This window comes from Parasteatoda tepidariorum, chromosome 8 (assembly GCF_982258835.1).
Source record: "Parasteatoda tepidariorum strain Cologne lab strain chromosome 8, Ptep-v5.0, whole genome shotgun sequence".
Classification (NCBI taxonomy): Eukaryota; Metazoa; Arthropoda; class Arachnida; order Araneae; family Theridiidae; genus Parasteatoda; species Parasteatoda tepidariorum.
Window position 1 is genome coordinate 30,916,403 of NC_141762.1, and position 20,845 is coordinate 30,937,247.

A 20,845-nucleotide genomic window follows, 5' to 3' on the forward strand; every position below is an offset into this window, starting at 1 on the left:
GTGAAATTTAATTAATTCATAAAATTTATATATTTTTTAAAGGATAGTGTTTCTAAATATGTTCTAGAAAAAATAAAATTAAAATTTTGAGAAACACTTATATTTTGAATAGTAACCGAAATCTTGTACTTTTAAAAACTCACATCTTTTGTAATATTATGTATTCATTTTCATGTGTTATTGAAAATCTGCAGTGATATTATTAAGAAATTTATTTATAACCAAATTTAGTGTATAGTATATATTATACTAAAAATTAGACATTTTTAAAGATAAACATTAGACATCTTCTTTTAAAGAAAAATCTTTTTAATATTCTTTTAAATCTTCTTAATAATCTTTTTAACATAAGACAATACAAATTTAAGTGCTTTCTGTTAAATACACAGAGCAGTTAGTGTCGATTTACAGTATATTCAGCCTATTCATTTACTATGCTGAAAATTTAGTTTATCCAAATACTTGTGAATTTCATTTTGCTGAATATGATATAGTTTTGTTGAATATCTAAATATTCAGCTGTTGAATAATTATTTCTTGCTTTCAAGATATGCATTATTTGTATTCTTAATACAAGTGAAGAAAAAAAAAATTTAGAGATAAAAATTGTTTTAAAATGATAAGTGTAATAATTATAAATAAATATAATAAACAATATGTAAAAAAATTTATCATTATTCATAAATATAACTACTTTTAAATTCAAATTAACATACTGGATAATAAAGATATTCGGTATAACATTAAATTTTTTTTTTTATACACTTGTATCTTGTATCAAGTTTGTATTTATACAACATAACTTGTAAGTTCCTTATAAATATTAGTTATATGTTCCTTATATATCAAAAGTGCATAGTAATAAACTTTTAATTTTCTTAAGTATCAAAAAGAAAAAAAAAAATTTTTAAATATAAATATTTAAACAATTTTTGTGCAAAATTTTTCTGCACATGCATTTGAATATAAATTTCTGAGATTTTAAATCTGTTATTTTACCTTAATTTTAATTAAAAAATATTTTAAAACCTGCTGATTACCTATCGTATAATTAAATTTCAATATAATGCATGGCAACTGTTGGTAGTTTTGAAGTTTATATATTTTCGTGGCAAACTTCAGTTTTTGACATTTTTGACAGTTTAAACCAGTATTATACCCTTGTCATGTCAAAAACCACTTTTTAACGTCAAAAACCCAACCCTGGTAAGTTATAATAACTTTGTTGATTGAAAGAGAGTCATAAGAGCTTACTCTCATCATATTATTTGATTGGTCACTATACCTTTCCTCTATATACTTTGGAGAAAAAAAAGTCCCAAAATAATTTTATAAAAGGAAATTGTAAATTACATAATTAGAGCAAGGAATAAATTTTAAAATATTTACTAGAATTTTAATTGAAAAAAAATGCTTTCAGGAAGCTCAAAATTTTAGGCTTTTCATATGTTAGATTGCTTTGAAATTAATAATACATGTAATATTTTGATTAATACAGCAATAATGATTAGTTATCAGAGAAAAAACATAATACAAGCAAATAAAAGAGAATTCTAATAGAATTAAGTAAAAATTTCGTTTCTAGAAAAAGAAAGGAAAATCATAATCTATTCTGTTCATGTTGATTGGAAATTAATTGTTTTTTTTTTTGACAGAAATATTGTTCAAAAAATCATAATACATATTTATGGGGTTTTGTAAATAAAAAATATTTTGTATATATAACAATATATACAAAATATTTTTTATATACAAAAACCCCATAAATATGTATTATGATTTTTTTCCAGAGGTTCATTAGAAATATTTTTATTATATAGTTCTCATGTCAAGTCTGTTTTAAACACGATTCAATACAAATTTAGTTATAACTTTAAAGTAATGAACATAAAAATTATGAATATTCTAGATAATAGCCACTACGATAGTTCTTTTAGTATTCAGCATATTTTTTTAAAATTATAATGTAGTAGTTATAAAATCATATATGCTGTAATAAAAATAATAATTATACTCAAAATTTTATAAATAAGAGTAAAATATAATTTAAAGCTTATAATTTTATGAAAGAACAACAATTTTCATTTGATGTTCTTGATATTCAGTTTGCTGTAAACATCAAAGCAAAACATGTAGACATTCAATCGCAGAACAGTGAATTATCATTCGCAACAGCTCTTTATAGTGAGAGTTCATACCTTCAACCATTTATAATAAAGAGGCAAATTGACAATGAATGAATATTTTTATTTTGTGAATTACTTAACGTCATCTACAAACCAATAAAATACTTTACAATCAATTCCAACCTGTCTTAAAATCTACAATTGTTAACTTTTTTTCAAAAATTAAAAGGTTTACAAATTTACAGCTAAATATAAAACATGACACACAATTTAATGCTCTGGTAAATTTAAGGGGAAATTTCTAACATACATTTTATAATCTTAAGAGTAACTCAGTAATAGAAAAAAAAGTTTTTAAAAAAAATCACACATATTTGAACAAAACCTGAACCATAAATTGAGCGTTTTCCTTATTTTAACAAATAAACCTAGGTTATACTAAGAATAGAAAAGATACATAAAAAGGTATTCAACAACAGTAACTGTTCTACAAATTTTTCTCAAAAAATTACACAAAGAAAACAAATTTACAGAAGAAAAAAAATAATCTCTAGCCAGGAAAATGAATGAAAAAATATTTCTTTTCTTCAAACATTTTTAATTTTTTAACAGATATGATCAAAAGAGTGAAAACAGGTCTTTAAAATATTGCAGAGAAAAAATTAATATAATCTCTTTAAAAGTTAACCATGTTCCTTCTGGATTGATACACAAAGGTAAGAATTAGAAGCATTAGAATTCATATTTACCTGAGATGGCACAGTATTAAATTTTCAATAAAATTTGAATTAAAAAAACTTTAATGGTTGATGGCAACTTAAAATTTCCTCATAAAAGTTTAGTGTTTAAATAAAATAAATACAAAGGAATATGGATTATAAGACACTTGGCATATGTGAGGTACAAAAACGAATCTCATAAAACCTATTGCTTTTCCCAAAACACAGAATAACAAATTAGGTGGTACAACTAGGAATGTAATATATTTACCAAATGAAAATTTTTAAAAAATAAAGAAACATAACCCTAATTATTTAAAGTGAATAATGATTTCTAATAATTGTATTGAAGCAATAAAAATTGACACAAGAAACAATATGTAAGTTTTTCTTTAACAAATTTAAAATTTTTCCATTAAATTAAAAAAAAAAAAAAAAATTGAAAAATGTGGTATAACTATTAGTTACCAACTAAAAAAAGGAATTTATGAAAAAAAAATTTACTCTTTTTTTTATTCTTGCTTATTTTTTTAATAGAAAAATCAATTTTGGTACTTAACTTCAAAATTATTAATAATTTTAGTTTTTTTTTTTAACACAATAAGTTTTGTTATTCAAGACAATATAAATGAATTTAAAAGTCATTTTGACAACTAGGTCAGATTGACTAATAAATTTATCAGTAATTTTTTCATTTCTTTTCTACACATTAAAGAATATCAAGTTCAGTTTCTAAGTCTAAATTTATGTATGTAATATAGAAAAAAAAGAAGAATTAAAATTATGGAGATAAAAGAATAAATTAGTCCAAATTTTGTCACAAAAATTACAAAAAAAAAAGCTTATAACTTTTACTCTAGACATACAATAACTAAATAAATTGCAATATGTAAGACTACATAATATAGTCAATCTTTAATGTAACATAGAAAAATTTCAATCATGTCTTTACAAAATATGAAAAGTGGACAAGATGACAATGTTGCTTTTAACAATGCACACACTCCAACCACATAATAATGACTATTTACACTAGACACCAGCAAAGGATTAAATCTGTGCACTTTCCAGTTGATTTGCAGAAAAAAAATTCTTTTGAGGGGGAAAGTTTTCAGCAGAACTAAAAACAGATATACCATATTATAAAAAATGAATCAGTTATTAAAAAAAAAAGTTTTCAATTTGCAATATGCACTAAATTCTAGCAGTAAAGCTATGATAAAGATGTTAATACAAGAATAGTTAGGAAAAAAATAAAACAATGTAAATATGTGGGACCATAAAGAACATCAAAATAAAGAATTATACTTAGGGACAGATAACAAAACGTCAAATTAAGATAAATAATTTTAAAAGAATAACTCTTTAAAAAAAATTACATTATTTTTAAAAAAAAACAAATCACTGAAGAAAATAAAAAAAAGCAAAAGCCACAATGCTACCAAAAAAAAAAAATTAAATAAATAAATTAATGATAATGATTTAATAATGATTTTTCAAGATAAATAAATTCGCTCACAGAATTAAATAGCTCAAAAAGAGGGAATAATCAAGTAAAATATAAATCTCAATTATTTAAGACACAACAATAGGAAAATCACTAAAATAAGAAAGGTGTTTAGAACAAAAACAAAGAAGTACAATTAAGAACACAAACAAGATTAATAAAAATGAGAATTCAAAGTAAGAAAAGAAAGAAGGGAAGGAAAGTTTAAAAAATATATTTTAAAATAGCAGGCACATAACACTTAATACAGAAATGTATATGATTTGGAGGTCAATAAAAAGAAAAGAAAAAAAAAACATGCATGCATGCATGCACACACATTTCTTTCCATCACAAAGTTTCTAAACAATGGAATTAATCATGGTATAGCTTACATGAGAATCATTTTGTTAAATAAAAAAGTTTATGGTGATGATGAAAGCACAGATCAAAATTAGTAAAATACAGACATTCAAATGCATTTCAAGGATAACAAGGGAGGAGGTGAAAGTGATTGGATTCCCCATCATTACATATTGAAATAAAATGAAACTGATATTAAATTAGCTACCACAAATCACATGATAAAAAAAGGAAGTAACATGGTGTTAATTTGAGCTTTTGCAAGAAAAAGTTTGCCTACACTATGATTTTGATTTAAGATATTTTTAACACCAATGTATCAAAAGTGCAAAAATCAATAAAATAAAACAAAAAATTCTTACCTTCCACCGATGTCCACACTCATTGCAATATACAAAAGTTGTCATAGGTTCATCAGCACTTCTAGTCTGCACCTGTGAGAATTAATATAAAGAATTCATCTCAAGTCAAGGTTTAATAATAGGGAAAGCAGTTGTTTCTTAAAATAAATGGAAAAAAAAAAGTTAAAAGTTTTTTTATTAAAAAGTGAATTTGAGCTTATAAGGAGTACAGTAAATCAATTAAATATCCATACAACATAAAAAAAAAATTTCCAATTTTCTTAGGTATAAAGTCACAATAAATAACTAAAATGCACACAATACTTTGTTGACCCAAGATTCTAGCTGCACAAATCTATACTGACCTGGGTTCTTTTTAAAAGAAACTTGGGCCCACGAACAGTCTCTTCACGAAATATTTTATCATAAAAATAGGATTCCTTACAAAATATTTTATCATAAAAATGGGCCTTTCACAAACCTGTTTACTTTCTCTTTTATTGTTTTGCAAATGGATTGAAATGGATTTTTCCTTTCTGAAAAAATAAATAAATAATGGATCTAAAAGAAAAGCAAAATTTTGCTTTTGCCCCCAACCTTCAAGTCCCTCCTCATTTAACATCATCTTCTGTGTGGAAGTTGATGACATAAGCGAAGGGAGCAGGAGAGGAATATATATCAGTCTGTCTCTGGGGCAAAAATTTTAGTTTCATTCATTCATAAAATTTTTTAATTAAAAATTTTTTAATTAAAAATTCATTTCTATCACTTTTTTATTATAAATTTAATAAATATTTGAAGCTTCTTATTGTGCTACACATTAAAAGTAATCTAGTAGTTGTGTTATGCAGTAGTTATGTTAGTTTTTTCACAAGTTTACAAAGACTGGACCTTTCATAAAATGTCTGGGACTCTTACAGACACAAGAAATGTTAAGAAAATTCCGATTGAGCTTTAAATGATTGAAAGAATAATCATTGCTTTAAAAAAAAATAATAATTAAACATACATGCAATACAAAAATATATCTATAAAATATAAAGACAATTTTGTTTATTTTTTTCAGATTACATGCATACTTTGTTCTATGCTGTACTTATATTACCTTCTTTATTATCATAGATTATTCATTTTAAAAATATTTAAATATATCACAACATTCAAGAAAAATTAATATCCTTACTTGACCTGGTGTTATTTGAAGCAACCAAATATAGTGGTTGGGTAAAAAAATTGAACTTAGATAACTAATCTTAAACATAGAAAGTAGCATTTTGACAAATAGTCTTCTCTGCATTGCAAAATGAGTTTCTTTATGATATTAGGTAGAAAAAAGTTGCATAATGGAGAAACCTCCAGTTAAAGAGTTAATCTGAGATAATTATATGAGATGAGAATATGTCTTACTTGATTGTATGTACAGTTGCTCTTTTTGCACTTTCCACACTTCAGTAAGTCCGTTTTAGTACCACCAGTTACAGCCATTTGGGCATCATTTATTGCTTCTTTGGTAAATTTTTGACGAAGGTTTTTCATTTCCTCACTTGCCATGTCCTAAACATGATTACATATTAGGATTTTGATGATTGCTACAATCTTTACGTTAAAAATTAAAACTTGTTTAATTTAGTTGTTTAATTGTCCCTCAATATTTTTATTGCAGAGTTAAGCCTGGATGATATAAAAAATATATACAGTCAGACCTCGATATATACAGTCAGATCTCAAAAGTGACCTTATAAGCGGGGTGACCTTTTAACCGATTCCTTGGCAGTTCGTAACTAAGCATGTAAATAGTACACATTATGATTTTTCAAAATGGTAATACAAACGAAAACGATCAGCCATAAATTAAATATTCAAGTCAATAAATTTTAACAAAATTAATAAAGAATTAAAGAAAGTTAGATTTAAAAAAAAAATTTAATTTAAAATAGAGCTGTTTACAAATTTTCTCAAAGTGTACATACATTACATCTTACCTTATTTAAAATAATCATTTATGCAGGTCTGTCTCGTTTTTGGTTTCATTTTTCGAACAATGTTTTCTAGATTTTGTAACTTCTCGAAATGTTCCTCAGCTCCCTCACGGTTTTTAAAAAAATTTCGTAAGACATTTATTGCATTGAAGGCCTCCACTTAGGTTACAGCTAGTCGCAGGATCACTATCATTGTCCTCACTGTCCACAACTTGTGAAACAATTCAGAAATAGTAGCTTGTTCATTGGCTGCAACATTTTCCTAGAACTCGAAAAGGGTAATTGCCTTATAAGGAAGTTAAATAGGCTTTTGTTAGAAAAGAGCTCCCCTCGCCTCAGATAAAAATGACCTTATAAGCGATAACGATATTTAAAACTTGACCATATATCCGATAATCTGTAACAAAGAATTCCTATTCAGTGAGCCGGGACTTTGGAAAAGTGACCTTATATGCGGGGTGACCATATATCGAGGTCTGACTGTATATGGTAATATATCGCCTGTTAGACATTGCAATAAAATTTATGTTTGAGTATTGTTTCCTTTATATCAAAACCGCACAATCAGAAATCTTGAACCAATTAAAAATAAATAATTTTGAAATAAAAAATTTTAATTATACAAAAAATGCTGATTTTATAACATTAATAACATGGCCTAAGTAATTATAATAATAAAGATTGATTACCATAAGACAGAATTTTAAAAATAAAAATGAGTAAGATATGTTTTAATTTTTTTTAAAAAATAAAAAGGACTTAAGATTATTCGTTTAAAAATAATAAAATTCCATTAAATAGTTCATCTGATAAAAAAGTTAAAAACTTTTTTAATATTCTAATGGGCTCTCTCACTGTATTAAAAAATTGTAGGAGACATAGCTACTTTGGGTATTCAATTTCACAATAAGTACATAGAAAAATGTTGAGAGAAAACAGTGAAGTAAAAAATAAACAAAATAACAGTCATATAAATAATAATAATCATTTAAAAATTATTTACTTAACAAAAAAACACACGAACCATTCAGCAATGCACAGAAATGCACCCAAGGACTTAAGGAGAAATGCACCTTATTATACCGAAAAAGCTATTTCATTTAAGAAGCTTAACATGAGCTTCTTTAAAATTCCAATTTGTTTGAAAGAAGTTATTGTTAAAGTGCCCAAGTGCACTTCTTTTCGTCTCCCATAAGCTTCACACTACATTTCAGTTTGAGGTGCAAAAACTAAAAGACTTAGAAACTTAAAATGTAGAAAATTAAAAAAAATTACTTACAATTAAAAAAATAAAATTTTGAAATAATTTCAGAAAAAATAAATAATGCTAAATACGAAGGGGTCACTCTGCAACAATATTAATATATTTTTTAAGTTTTTAAAGTTATAAAAGACATTTTTTACAAACACATTTTAAATTTAATTTTAAAGAATACATTAAATTTGAATGAGAGATATTGTTCTGAGAAAATAATAACTGATCGTTGCATATTAAACATCACAAATTGTTGCAGAGGAGAGATTTTTGTCCTGGAGGTAACAAGAAAACTGTCATTTTCTTCATAAATATGTAAAATATATCAGTTTGATTGTATTTATTTCAACAAGAAGTAAAGCACAAACTAAATTTCTGAGATGGTTTCTTCAGAAGAGAAAAATAAAAAAGATCATCAGGGATTACAGCGTCAATGCTAACAAATGCTGAAATCTATCCCACAAACATTACATTTTGTTAAGGTTTTAATCAAAAACAAATTGGGAGTTTTTGCAAACTCACTTTTCTGTATTTTAGTAGGGGAAAGAGAAAATTTGCTTCAAATCCACAATGTCTTTACATAAGTTTTTGAGGATGATCGAGTGTTATCAAACAAAAACATTAATGATGTTAGTAGTTTGTTGTGAATAATTTTGTTGTAGTAGGACTGAAAAATTTAAAGAATAAAGGATTTTATGTTGCATAAGTGTCAGCGATTGAAAGTGATACAGTTGAAGTACTGTTTTTAAGAAAATATAATGATACAGGAGTTTCTCACACATGAAGACAGAAGCTAATTTCATTGCTCTCAAACTGCTAATTTGTTTCCTGAAACTATTTTTGATCTATAAAAATTCCCTTTTTTTTAATTTCCTAAGCAAATTAGCAATGTTATGAATAAATCAAAACATTATTTGTAAACTTTGCATTTTCCTTTTCATTTGACAGGAAGGATTGAAAGTCTCTTCTATAATGAGCTGACAAATTTCAAATATAAGTTCTTAAGTAAAAATGATGTTTGAGATTTAGTAGAAATTTTTTTTTTCCTTATAATAAAATAGGGTTATCATCTTTAAAAAATATGCCAGCAAGATTTAACTCATATAAGAGCTAAATTTCCTTATTAAGTATAGATTTCTAAAAATTTTCAATTTGCTGTTCTGTGACGATATTTTTTTAAATATTTATAAAAAAAAAAGTTTAATTGACTTCTTTTATACATCGATCTTACTAAATAAAATCTGCAAAGCTCTTAACTTTTACATATTTTTGAAATAAATAATAAAGCTAAGATCTAAATATTCCTTCCACAACCTGTTAACAAATTTCAAAATGTTGTCAATTTGGGGCACAATTTTTTTAATATTTTTATTGAAGTTAAATAGTGCTACTTTAAAAAGTAAGCTAAAGAACATTCAACAAGTATAAGAGCAGAAATCCCATTTCAAATATAGATTTTCAAAAACGCTTAATTTTGCTTCCCCTTCCACAACAATATTTTTAAAAATAGTAAAATATATAAATTTTTTTTAACTAATTGCTTTTATATATTGATCTTATTAAAACTCGGTAAAAAATTTTAAAAATTCATTTTTCTTTTAAATAATAAAAAAAACCCTCAAAATGGCCGTCTACAGCATCTCATTTACCTTGGAATTGTTATAAAAATTTATATTGGAATTTTTTTATAGTATAAAAAACCTAATTCAAGACAAAAAAAAAAAAAAAAAAAAAAAACGGATTTCTTATGACATAATGACAAGTGTTGTTAACAAGAATATATTCTTTATTTCTATTTTCCTTAGGAGTAAAATTTTCTTTAGCACAGTTGAATAGTGTTTAAAAACTGGAAATCATTTATTTTATTTTTGTTAAGATTATTAACAAAATATTCTTTTAGTTCAAAATATGACTTTTAAGGGAAAAATTTTTTAATGCAAAGTAATCATGGGATTTAGTGATTTATAAACATAAAAATATTAATTCAATAAAGAAAACTATTTTAACTGATATAATGGCATGTGTTTTACTAACAAGTAAAATTACTTCCTAATAAGTCATACATTCTGCGTTCTTTAATTATTTTTTTTTTAGTACAGTGTAACATTACAGCAAAAAATGTGAATAAAGCACAAATGAATGTACATAAATTTACATACTATAAATTCAGTTCCATAAACAAAAACACTCCTTGCTTTTAAATTTACGTTTAGATATTGACGAAGATCTTGTATACGGAACTGAAACTCTAGTATGTCCATTTAGGTATTTTCATTTGTGTATTTGTGTTAGGTAGTTGCTAGGTATATTCATGCTGTCTTTTGCTTTAGTCTATATAGTACAAAGTAAACCAATCCATATTTGAATACTGAATATTGTTTTAATCTAGGAAGTCATTTATTTTATTTTTGTTATCATTATTAACAAAATGTTGTTTTTGTTTAAAATATTGACTTTTAAAGGAAAAAAAATAATAATGGAAGCAAAACAATCATGGGATTCAATGATCTGAGTGAGCAGGGAATATAGCTTCTAGTCATTAAAAAATATTTTAATATAATTTTAAAATCATTGTGTCCCATAAGTAAAAAATACAAAAAAAAAATACTTACATCTGCTGTCATGACAGCTATTCTAGCAGGCTCAATCAATCCTTTTAAAACATTTACTCTCAATGCAGGATTTTTTGAATCTTTCAAGTTAGCAACCCTGCTACGGACTCTATTCTTGTATTTCATATTGGTGTCACCAAACTCTTCAAATATACGTGTCATTAATTAAGGATTGTTTAATTTAAAAAAAAGCTTATCATTAATTAAGTATTGTTTAATTTTAAAAAAAAAGGTTATTTTAATTATCTTAAAAAAAAAGGTGCAAGTAATTATAATTTTGATAAGAAAAAGGGAAAATCTAAGAAATTAATATAGTAAAAATAGTTTACATTATAACAATAAGTATAGATATTGTATTCCATATTGGAGTCACCAAACTCTTCAAATATACATGTTATTAATTAAGGATAAATGGCAAAATATTTAATTTAAAAAAGGTCATATCAACTATCTTAACAAAATGTTTTTTTTAAAAAAAGCTTTAGTAATTATAATTTCGATAAGAAAAAGGGAAAATCTAAGATCAATATTTAAAGATAACATATAAATCTTTTGCCAATAATTTGTAACACAACTTAGCTAACTAAAAATATTTAAAACACAAAAGAGTAAATATTTATCTTTCACAAAATATAAACTTTTGTTGGTTAAAACAGATTTTGCATTGTTAAAATAATTTACACCATAATAAGAAGTACAGACCTGTTGAATTTATATACCTTTTAAGATGAAAAAATAGTTTATCCAGATTTCACTCTAGGAATAAAAAAGGGTTGGGTGCTTCCTCATAGAAAAAGGCACTTAATACCCTAAAAATTTACCAAAATGTGTAATAACTGAATTTGACCTTCAACATTTTTTAAGTTACTATCTTATTCTATTTGACGTGAACATTACAAAAGAGTAATTTTCCCTCATTATCTAAATAAGAGTAAAAATGTGTAGTTTATAAACAATAATTAAAGGCATGTAAAGAGAAAATCTTTATGCAAAATTTTTTTTTAATATATATATATATATATATATATATATATATATATATATATATATATATATATATATATATATATATATATATATATATATATATATATATATATATATATATAAAAGTAAACAAAAATTTTTTTTCCTAATTTTACTGAAAATTATTAAAAAATGAACATTTAAAGATGTATTGTTTGTTTATTTAAAAAAAAAAAGATATTTATTTAAAAAATAATAAAACTTAAAATCACTTAAAAAATTTATTAATATACCCCCTTGAAAAAAGAAAAACTTATAAAAATTAAACCAGTTGAGAATAATCCTAACAAAGTAAATATTTGTAATAGTAGTCAGAATTAAACCAATAAAACAGATAATTTTCGTATAGAATTATCATTTTAACAGTTGTGTTTATTTTAACAGTTATGTTTCTTAAAAATGGAAAATGAATAAAACGGCAGTAATTTTAAGGGAAGGTATAAGGTTTTCAGGGATTCTCATATTTATAAAAAGGGCAAAGAGGTGCATTCATGGGGATTAGTTGGCAGGGTAGGCCGCCCTTCTAAAAACGCCTAGAGAGAACATTGACTTACATGATATAAGGTTAACTGCACATACTACTTATTTTATAATGTAATTTAACTAATTCTTGAAAATAATTAAAATAATAAAAAAAATCACTGCAGAAAAAAAAAACAGTTATTATGCTTGATATTTTTTATGAAAAATAAAGGATATAATCTTCTATTTTTGCACCCAAATCATCAGGATTTCCAAAATCATCCTCTTGTTCTGAAAGAAGAAAATAATTTTTTACGTAAAGTTTCTTAATGATAAAGAACTTTATTTAGGTGGTTCAGTGATTTTTAGGTTTTGGAAACTATGGTTCCCAGGAGCCAAGACTTTAAATTTCTGGGTTATTTTATACCAAATGCAGATTGCAATTAAACGCAGTACAGAGCTTCATTTCAAGGATGCAATCAAAAGTAAATAATTTATGCTTTAATTTTTAAACTAAATACTAAAGTTCGAAACACTCTAAATCTGCTTAAATTACAAAATTTTATTTAAAAAAGTTGGCATTTTCAGCACACAAATTCTTTACTTCTCTATCTACCAAATTAGTATGCACATTTATAGTGATAGATAAAAGTGAATAGACCTATTTAAAGAATCAAGACTTTACAGCACTGCACACACCTGCAGTAAAGAAATGCAACTATATGATTTGACACTCACAGAATGATTTTATACTTCTAGTGTTAATATAGAAGTGGAAAATAAAACTTTTTTTTCCCTTGAAAAGTTAGGTTAATTTTGGCCAGTTCAAAAAAAAGATGTGGTGCTAGTTAGAGATACGTCCAGGCTTGAACAATTTTAATCCGAGCCATAGATATATAGGATTACTTAGAGCCCACCTGAACCTGAGTTATACGTCAGATAAAGGTCAAATTTTGTAGTCTTGTAATTAGGCTTTTGATGGCTTAAGAAAGGAAAAAATAAAGTAAAACCTTTTTTATCACTAACCTGTGAAAGAAATCAGTTCACAATCGATAATCTGCAACAGAATATCACTACTCTATATAAAACGTGATTCTATACCTTATTTGTATAGACTACTTTGATTTTGAAAATAATAAATATTTTTTTGCTGTTTTTCTTTTCGTTACATTTGCTTTCTTCTATTATCTCTTATTTCGCTTTTTCTTCATAAAGTGAAATATGAACAGAAACCATCAAAATATTCTTTCAGATAATGTATTTCACCTCAGCAACCTAATAAAATTTGCTTAACTATACTGCACTCAAAGTCTTGTATATATATATAAATATATGTGTGTGTGTGTGATGTTAGCAGTCGTGGTCGAATGTTCAGCCACGCAGACAAACAGTTGGAAGGAAAAAATATTTTTATTGAACTTTACATCCTGTATTCAGATCACTTTTTAGCATTGGTGGAGCTCAAATCGCACTCCAAAATCTGTGTGCTTTAGTCTTTATGCTAAGGAAAGTAGCCCTTTATTTTATTAGATCTCAGGGAAAAGGGGAAACATTAATAATTATAATTGGTTTATTAAATAGGTAGCGGGGTTCCCACAAATTGCAAGGGGAAAAATGTAATTGCAAAATGCAAATTGCAAGGGGAAACTGCTGATTAATGCATACTTGAAGTAAAAATAGATTAAAAGACAGGATGTGAATTTAAAAGTGTGAGAGTGGGTGTTTCGTTTTGAATAATAAATTAAGAAAAGGATTTACAGAAAATGAATAACATAAAAAGTTTAATTGAAGCTTTTTATGTTACACACACACATATATATACAGTGAAACCTCCTGTTATGGACACTTCTGCAAAACGGACGGCTCTCAATACGGACATATTTTTAATCCCCGGGAATCTTCCATGAATAAACCATTACGCACATTTTCCGCAAAGCGGACACTCCCGTAACCAGACGCGGACAGTCATTTTGGTCCTGAAACGTTGCTTTTTATCTCTACAAACCGGACACTACTTTTGCAAGCTAAAAAAATGCAACTTTTCACCATTTTTAAAGCATGTAAATAAAAATTTTTTGCCTTATCCATAACTAAAAATATTGTTAAGCTATTTCACCACCGAAAAATCAATCTTTCTCTTGTCACCTTGCCTTATCTTTGTAAAGAAAGGAAAGAAAATGGTACTGCACTCCTGAAATAATTCTGACATCGGCATCTTTTGATTTTTTAATCTGGACCACACAGGTTATGAGACCCCTCAAGTTGAAATGACTTCTCTCAATGCCTCTTCCCCATTGAAAATTTCTTTAATTTTCTTATCAATTTGAAGGCTGTATTTAACACAACTGGGGTAAAAAAAAAAAAGAGAACAAAAGTATAATCTTTGAGGCGTTTATATAAATGAAACATTTATTCAGACACTTGATAGCTGATCAATTGTGAATAATCATCTCCATAGGTCCTCATGACTTACAGGTATGCATTACTTTTTTCTCTGTGAATCATGGGTGGTTTATTTTCCAAGAAGGTATTAACCATGTTCCCTATCAAATGATAAGTAGGTGTAAGGGGATGTGAACCTAATAATTGAAATGGACTGAGGACAGTACGCTCCTATTTCGTATCATATGTCTAACTTTAGTATCTATGCTAATAGGAAAATTATATTTATTTATCTGTAGCTACATCCAGAATTATGTATTTATATCAAGCTTCTTTATATATTCATTTTATCTTTCTTATTGTTTAAATAAATATTCTTGTAGATATTTACAGTATCCTTGTAGATATTATTTAATTATTTCTACATCTTTGAGAATATTCTAAAAACAATTTACGGTGTTAAATTTTGTTATTAGGGTACCCTTCCCGTAAACGGACAAATTTTTTGGTCCCATGAATGTCCGATTAACAGAGGTTTCACTGTATATATATATATATATATATATATATATATATATATATCAGTGTTTTCACTACAGCGCGAGAATCTCAAATATTTTTTCATATTCTCGCATTAAAAAATGATCACCGCGAGAAATTCGCGCATTCTATAAACCAATTTCAAAATTCGCGAATTTATCGCATTTTGAAAAATATTTCTCATTTACGCCATTTAGAATAAAATCCGTTTCACTTTTCTTCCTGGATCTTTTATTATTTTCAACATCTGCCCCATTATCTAGCTTCCCTATTTACCAGTATTGTTCAGAACCTTTTCGAACAACAGAACATCATCCTTCCGAACCACGGAACCTCTTTTAGAACGCATTTATCTGCAACCACGTGTTTACCTAGGTAAGGTTTCTTCATGTAAGACGTTAAAATTTTTTGCTCGTTAATGTAAGATGGACAAATACCTAGTAAAGCCAATATCTTCTACTCCGAAACGGACAAATGAAAATGAAACAAATGTGGGTAGAAACGATCAAAACGAAACAAATACGCATTTGAGCAACCTAATGAGAATAGCTGATGAAAAAGTAGATGTAGAACATTTTCCATATGACGATGCAGCAAAAATATTCAATGCTTTAAAAATTAGAAGATGTTAAAAATGCATTATAATAAAAGAAATTTTTTTTTCAAGTCTCTTTGTGTTTTTTTTCTTCAATTTTTGAAATCTCACGTAACTTTTTGAAATCTCACCCTGTTTTTGAGAAAGGGTGAGAAATTCTCACCCATTTTTTTTTCTGAGATGAAAACACTGTATATACACATTATAAAAATACAGTTGTCTCACATTGTCGTTAGACCACTTTGGAGATTTTTAGCCAATGACAAAAAAGCGTGTAATGTGATCAATAGCCCAAACAACTAATCAGATATTTGCGTGTAACAAGCCAATAACAGCGTTTTTAATTTAATGCCGCATTTTGTGTTTTAATTTAATGCCGCATTACATATCGCAGCGTTTTTTTAATGCCGCATGTGACTACAAATTTCATTAGATCCTTTTCAGATCTTTGTTTACACACACATCTTAATTCAGCTTTATTAACTTGTTACTTATTGAATTTTAATTACTTTGCTTAAGTTATCATTATTATTCATTTTAAATCCTGTGAAAACGAATCGCAGCATGCAACTTTTAATTCGGTTAAATATGAAAATTGATATTAAAATATCCTATATAAGAATTGAGATTTTAGCCGATTCCGGCACAGTTCCTAAGTAATCTTTAAAATTCCGAAAATCAGTCAAACAAAAGTAAAATATCGGAGGTCAAAACAAATCAAACAGTGACGGGCGAAACCGCTTAGAGCTCCTTTCCACACTACACCGGAAGTCGCAGTTGTCAAGACAACGGCGAAGATGCCATAACTCCACCAATTTTCTCAGGAGGCTGCTGCAGGAGAGTAAGTTTGTTTCACGTCCGACTTTTGTTCAAGCGGTATGGGTTTCACCAATTGGAATCTCCAAAAGTTTAAGTTTTTGGAAGATGGTTGGAAATTTTAAAAATTGGAAGAAAAAAACAGATTTCGGCTTTTTTGCGGAAGTCTTTCATCCCTGATTTTTAAACCAATAAATCTTCAGTCATTTTTAATTATAAAAACACTAAAACAATGCCTAATTTTTAAAATTAAATAAAAATTTTAGCAATTTTTTCATGTTTTTAGTGATATTAAATTTATAATTATTATTTTCGTTTAAAAATTTCTTATTAGTCTTTATACATGTTCCCTTAATAATTAGTTAGGTAGTCAGTATTATCTTTAAACCAATAATTTTTCGGTCAATTTTATTTTCAAAAAAGTAAATAATAAATAAAAGGTCTGACAATGTTTCAAAAGCATACTTTATCAACAAATAATGTAAAAATGTTTTACTTAAACGACTGCTTTGGTTTGCTTTTTGTGTTCGTTCTTTTATTATTATTTTTAATGCACACAAATAAAATATTTCATTACAGCTTTATTATTACTTTTGAACTAATAAATCAGAAGTCATTTCAAAATAATAAAAAAAATCAAATAAAGCTTGTCTGTTTTTACTTTAAGACATCAGTCTAAGTCAGTCCATCTTTATTATTTTAGTTGAAAAATGAAGCAAAGCTATTGATCTTACAGAAAAAATTTTTTTGAATTAACATTTTCTTTTGTTAAAGATTTATTCCCTTGATTTATTTTTGATTGATTTAAAGATTTCCGATTGACAATTTTCGAACATATGTTATACCCCGATGTCTAACAGACAATATATCACAATATAAAATTTCTTACATCGCCCAGTCCTAGTAGTAATAATATTCGAATTTTGAAAATCACAAATCAGGTACATTAATTTAAATTTGCATTTAAAAGAATGAAACATAGATTTACACTGGTATCGAGTGAGTGGAAAAGAGATTGCTGAAATGCGTCATTTGAAATTTTTATGTTGTAATGTTTTAAAAATTAATTCTAATTGGGGACAAATAAAAAAGGTGACAAGTATATCACATTAATTACTAATTCTGCAGTTAAAAATCAGAATTTGCAACAAAATTACTACTCGTTAAAATTAAAGATTTTTTTAAAAAAATGGAAGGGGTTTGTATAGGCCGAATTAACTACCGTTTAGCGGTACCTCCACCAATTCAACTTTAGGAAAAACGGTAGTTTCACAAATTCAACTTTAGGAAAAACGGTAGTTTCACAAATTCAACTTTAGGAAAAACAGTAGTTTCACAAAATACTTTTTCATAAAATTTTATTTTTGCATCCTTTAAGAAATGATAAATCCATATTTTTGAGTTGATTTTTTAAAATTTTTTTTAATTTTTCACAAATTATGTCTAAATTTTCACAAAATAGGTACCTCTCAGAAAAACCTAGACAGACCCCTAAATGAGAAAAAGCACCATTCTTTCCTGCGCTTCCTTAATGTTTTAAATGCTTGCTATTTCGGAATGATGCACAGTTTTTTAGCTCTGAAATTTCTCTAACAATGATAGTGTTTTTTCTTCTTTTTTAAAAAAAATATTTTTTTAAAAAATGATTGTTAAAATCTTTTTGATAATTTTTCCTTAACGAAGAAAAAAAAAATCATTTGATTTCACATAACTCTTAAATAAACTAACACATGCGTAAAAAATAAAAGGAATCAAAATATAATTAAATAGCAATAATTTATAAAATTACATTTAAGACTCCATTTATAAACTTTAAAGAATTCCAAACTTATAAATAAATAAATTGACACAAAGTTATTTGTGTTCTCCTTCAAACATAATGAAAAATATTCTTTTACTTTTAACATGATATAGGCTTTGTATTGCTTAAGAGGAAGAAGGAAAAAAAAGAGAGAGAAATCTTACCATCAACTTTTAGAGAAGCAGCTAGCAATTCTCGGCATTTTATTCTTACAGAATTTGAAGTCTCAGCAGGAAAAGTAGTTTGTTTTGGAGTTGAAGGCTTGGATGAAGGTTGTCCCTTAGATGAGGATTCTTTACTAGATTCAGATTTCTGGGAAGCTGTACTGCCATTAGAGATATCTCCCTTGGATTCCCTACTATTTCCATTACCATCACCTTTTGAACTTGGAGTGTCTAGAAATGAATAATTTACTTTGAAAATAAGCTGAACATAATATCTAAATAAAATATACATATATAAAAGCTTTCAAAATCAAAGGCTTAAAATAAAAATTAAAAGTTGGTGAAATTAATTTTGTGTTTCGTAAATTTTAGTCAGCTTTTGATTGGTATAATACTAACACCTTCCTATTTCAATTTACTTAAATGTAAATTATGAAATTAATATTCAAACTATCATTTAATAAATTTAAGTCAAATATAACTCAAATACAATTAAAATTATACCTCCTCGTGAAATTTAATTAAAAGTATCGAGAAAAAACAACAAATTTAAATCATATAAATCAGATTTTCTCTTTAATTCTTCAAAAAATAAATAAAAATCATAAACCTGATAGAAAATAAAAAAAACAATTAAAAAATTTAAATTCCTAACTGGAGGTAATTACTGATTTATCAAACAAAAACAAAACATTTATTAACAATGAAATCCTAAAAATACTGCACTAAAACTATCTGTATCATAACAAAAGTAATTACAACTCACCTAAATTATAACAAAATTAAACAGAAAAATATTTTAAAAAGTCAGTATGAAAACTGTTAACCTTACCTGTTAATAATTTCTTCCAAGCTTTTATTAAGCTTTTGGCTAAAGTAATGACTTCATCATCACTAGATGATTTCCTTAATGAATTAACTGTCATGCCAATCCGAGTTTTCTAAAAAAAATAAATAAAAAAAAATTATAAAAAGAAAGAAGATAAATAACTTTTAATTAAATCATTTGCTCAGTATAAGACAGAAAAAAAATTATATTAAATTACCTGCAGTATGTCAAGAGTGATAGGAAGATCTCTCAAAGCTTTCAGCAAATCTAAAGCTTGCTCCTAAAAAAGAAAAGTAAGAACAAATCATTAAAAACTATAAGATTTTAAAAAGTACACAGTTACATATAACAGTAAACTGCCCAATATTTTGTGGTCTTTTATTTTATTCCTCTTTCTCACCTTTTTACTTTCTATAGGATGACTATTTTATTTTGTTTTTAACTATTAAAAATTTTTTCATTTAGAATTTAAAAAAAATCTTTCTCAGTAAAATTATTGGAGAAAAATTAATGGAAATATTCAGCAATGTATAGAAAAAGAATTCTTAAATTTTTTTTTTCGAACATCATATAACTTAAAACATGTATGACCTTCCTTTATAGATGCTGTTTATCCTCGATATATTTAGGAGATCTCCACTCATACTTTCGGGTTATCCTCATATTTAAGTTTATGAGATCAATGCTGTTATTTTTAATTACAAAATATTACTTTTAATAGCTACAAAATAAAAAGTAACAACAAATGTATCAACATGTGCTGGAATGAAATATTAAACTAAGTTCCCACAAAGGTACAATTCATATATAAGAATTATACATTTAATTATTTGAAGGAATATTTACTAGGAATTTATCAGACTTGAATAAAGCTATAAATATCTTAATCACAGAAAATTTCAGACCACATTTTTATTTAATAAAATTTATTGCTTGAAAGTATCACTATTAAGATTAACAATAACTTATAATCAGCTAGCTAAGACTAACTCACAGTATCAAGTTCTGACATTTGCCTGGTTTATTTTGTAATGAAAAAATAACCCAACTATAAAGACACAACATAGATGTGATTTCTTTACTTAACATCATTTTAAAAAGCTTATTTGCAAACAATCAATAAGAAAATTAACATATAATCTTTGCAGTTTTTCAATGGAAGAAAAATAAATAAATAAATAAAAGCAATGGAGAGAACTAATTATTAAAAAAAATTATCGATAGAGTACTGATATCACTATCAAAATTTACCTCTTTTAATAAATAGATTAAAAAATTAGTTGTATTTTTATACATAAAATTGCAGCCATTAAGCAAAGTAACTCCCAATTACATTTTTGTGAATATTT

The 20,845-nt window shown here is 26.0% G+C and overlaps 1 protein-coding gene across 2 annotated transcripts in view; it reads right to left on the minus strand.

The window, feature by feature from the left end:
* Window positions 1-2,226: 2,226 nt before the first annotated feature.
* The window catches only part of TfIIS (RNA polymerase II elongation factor), a 62,474-nt gene continuing 43,855 nt past the window's right edge, over window positions 2,227-20,845 (minus strand). For both annotated transcript variants that reach the window (XM_071181549.2, XM_016065675.4), the window contains exons 2-9: window positions 19,714-19,776; window positions 19,500-19,608; window positions 18,668-18,898; window positions 12,607-12,660; window positions 10,882-11,036; window positions 6,443-6,589; window positions 5,057-5,128; window positions 2,227-3,965 (exon numbers count right to left, since the gene is read on the minus strand). In XM_071181549.2, the coding sequence (XP_071037650.1) occupies window positions 3,957-3,965; window positions 5,057-5,128; window positions 6,443-6,589; window positions 10,882-11,036; window positions 12,607-12,660; window positions 18,668-18,898; window positions 19,500-19,608; window positions 19,714-19,776 (840 nt within the window). In that variant the 3' untranslated portion in view covers window positions 2,227-3,956. The remainder of the gene's footprint in view (window positions 3,966-5,056; window positions 5,129-6,442; window positions 6,590-10,881; window positions 11,037-12,606; window positions 12,661-18,667; window positions 18,899-19,499; window positions 19,609-19,713; window positions 19,777-20,845) is intronic.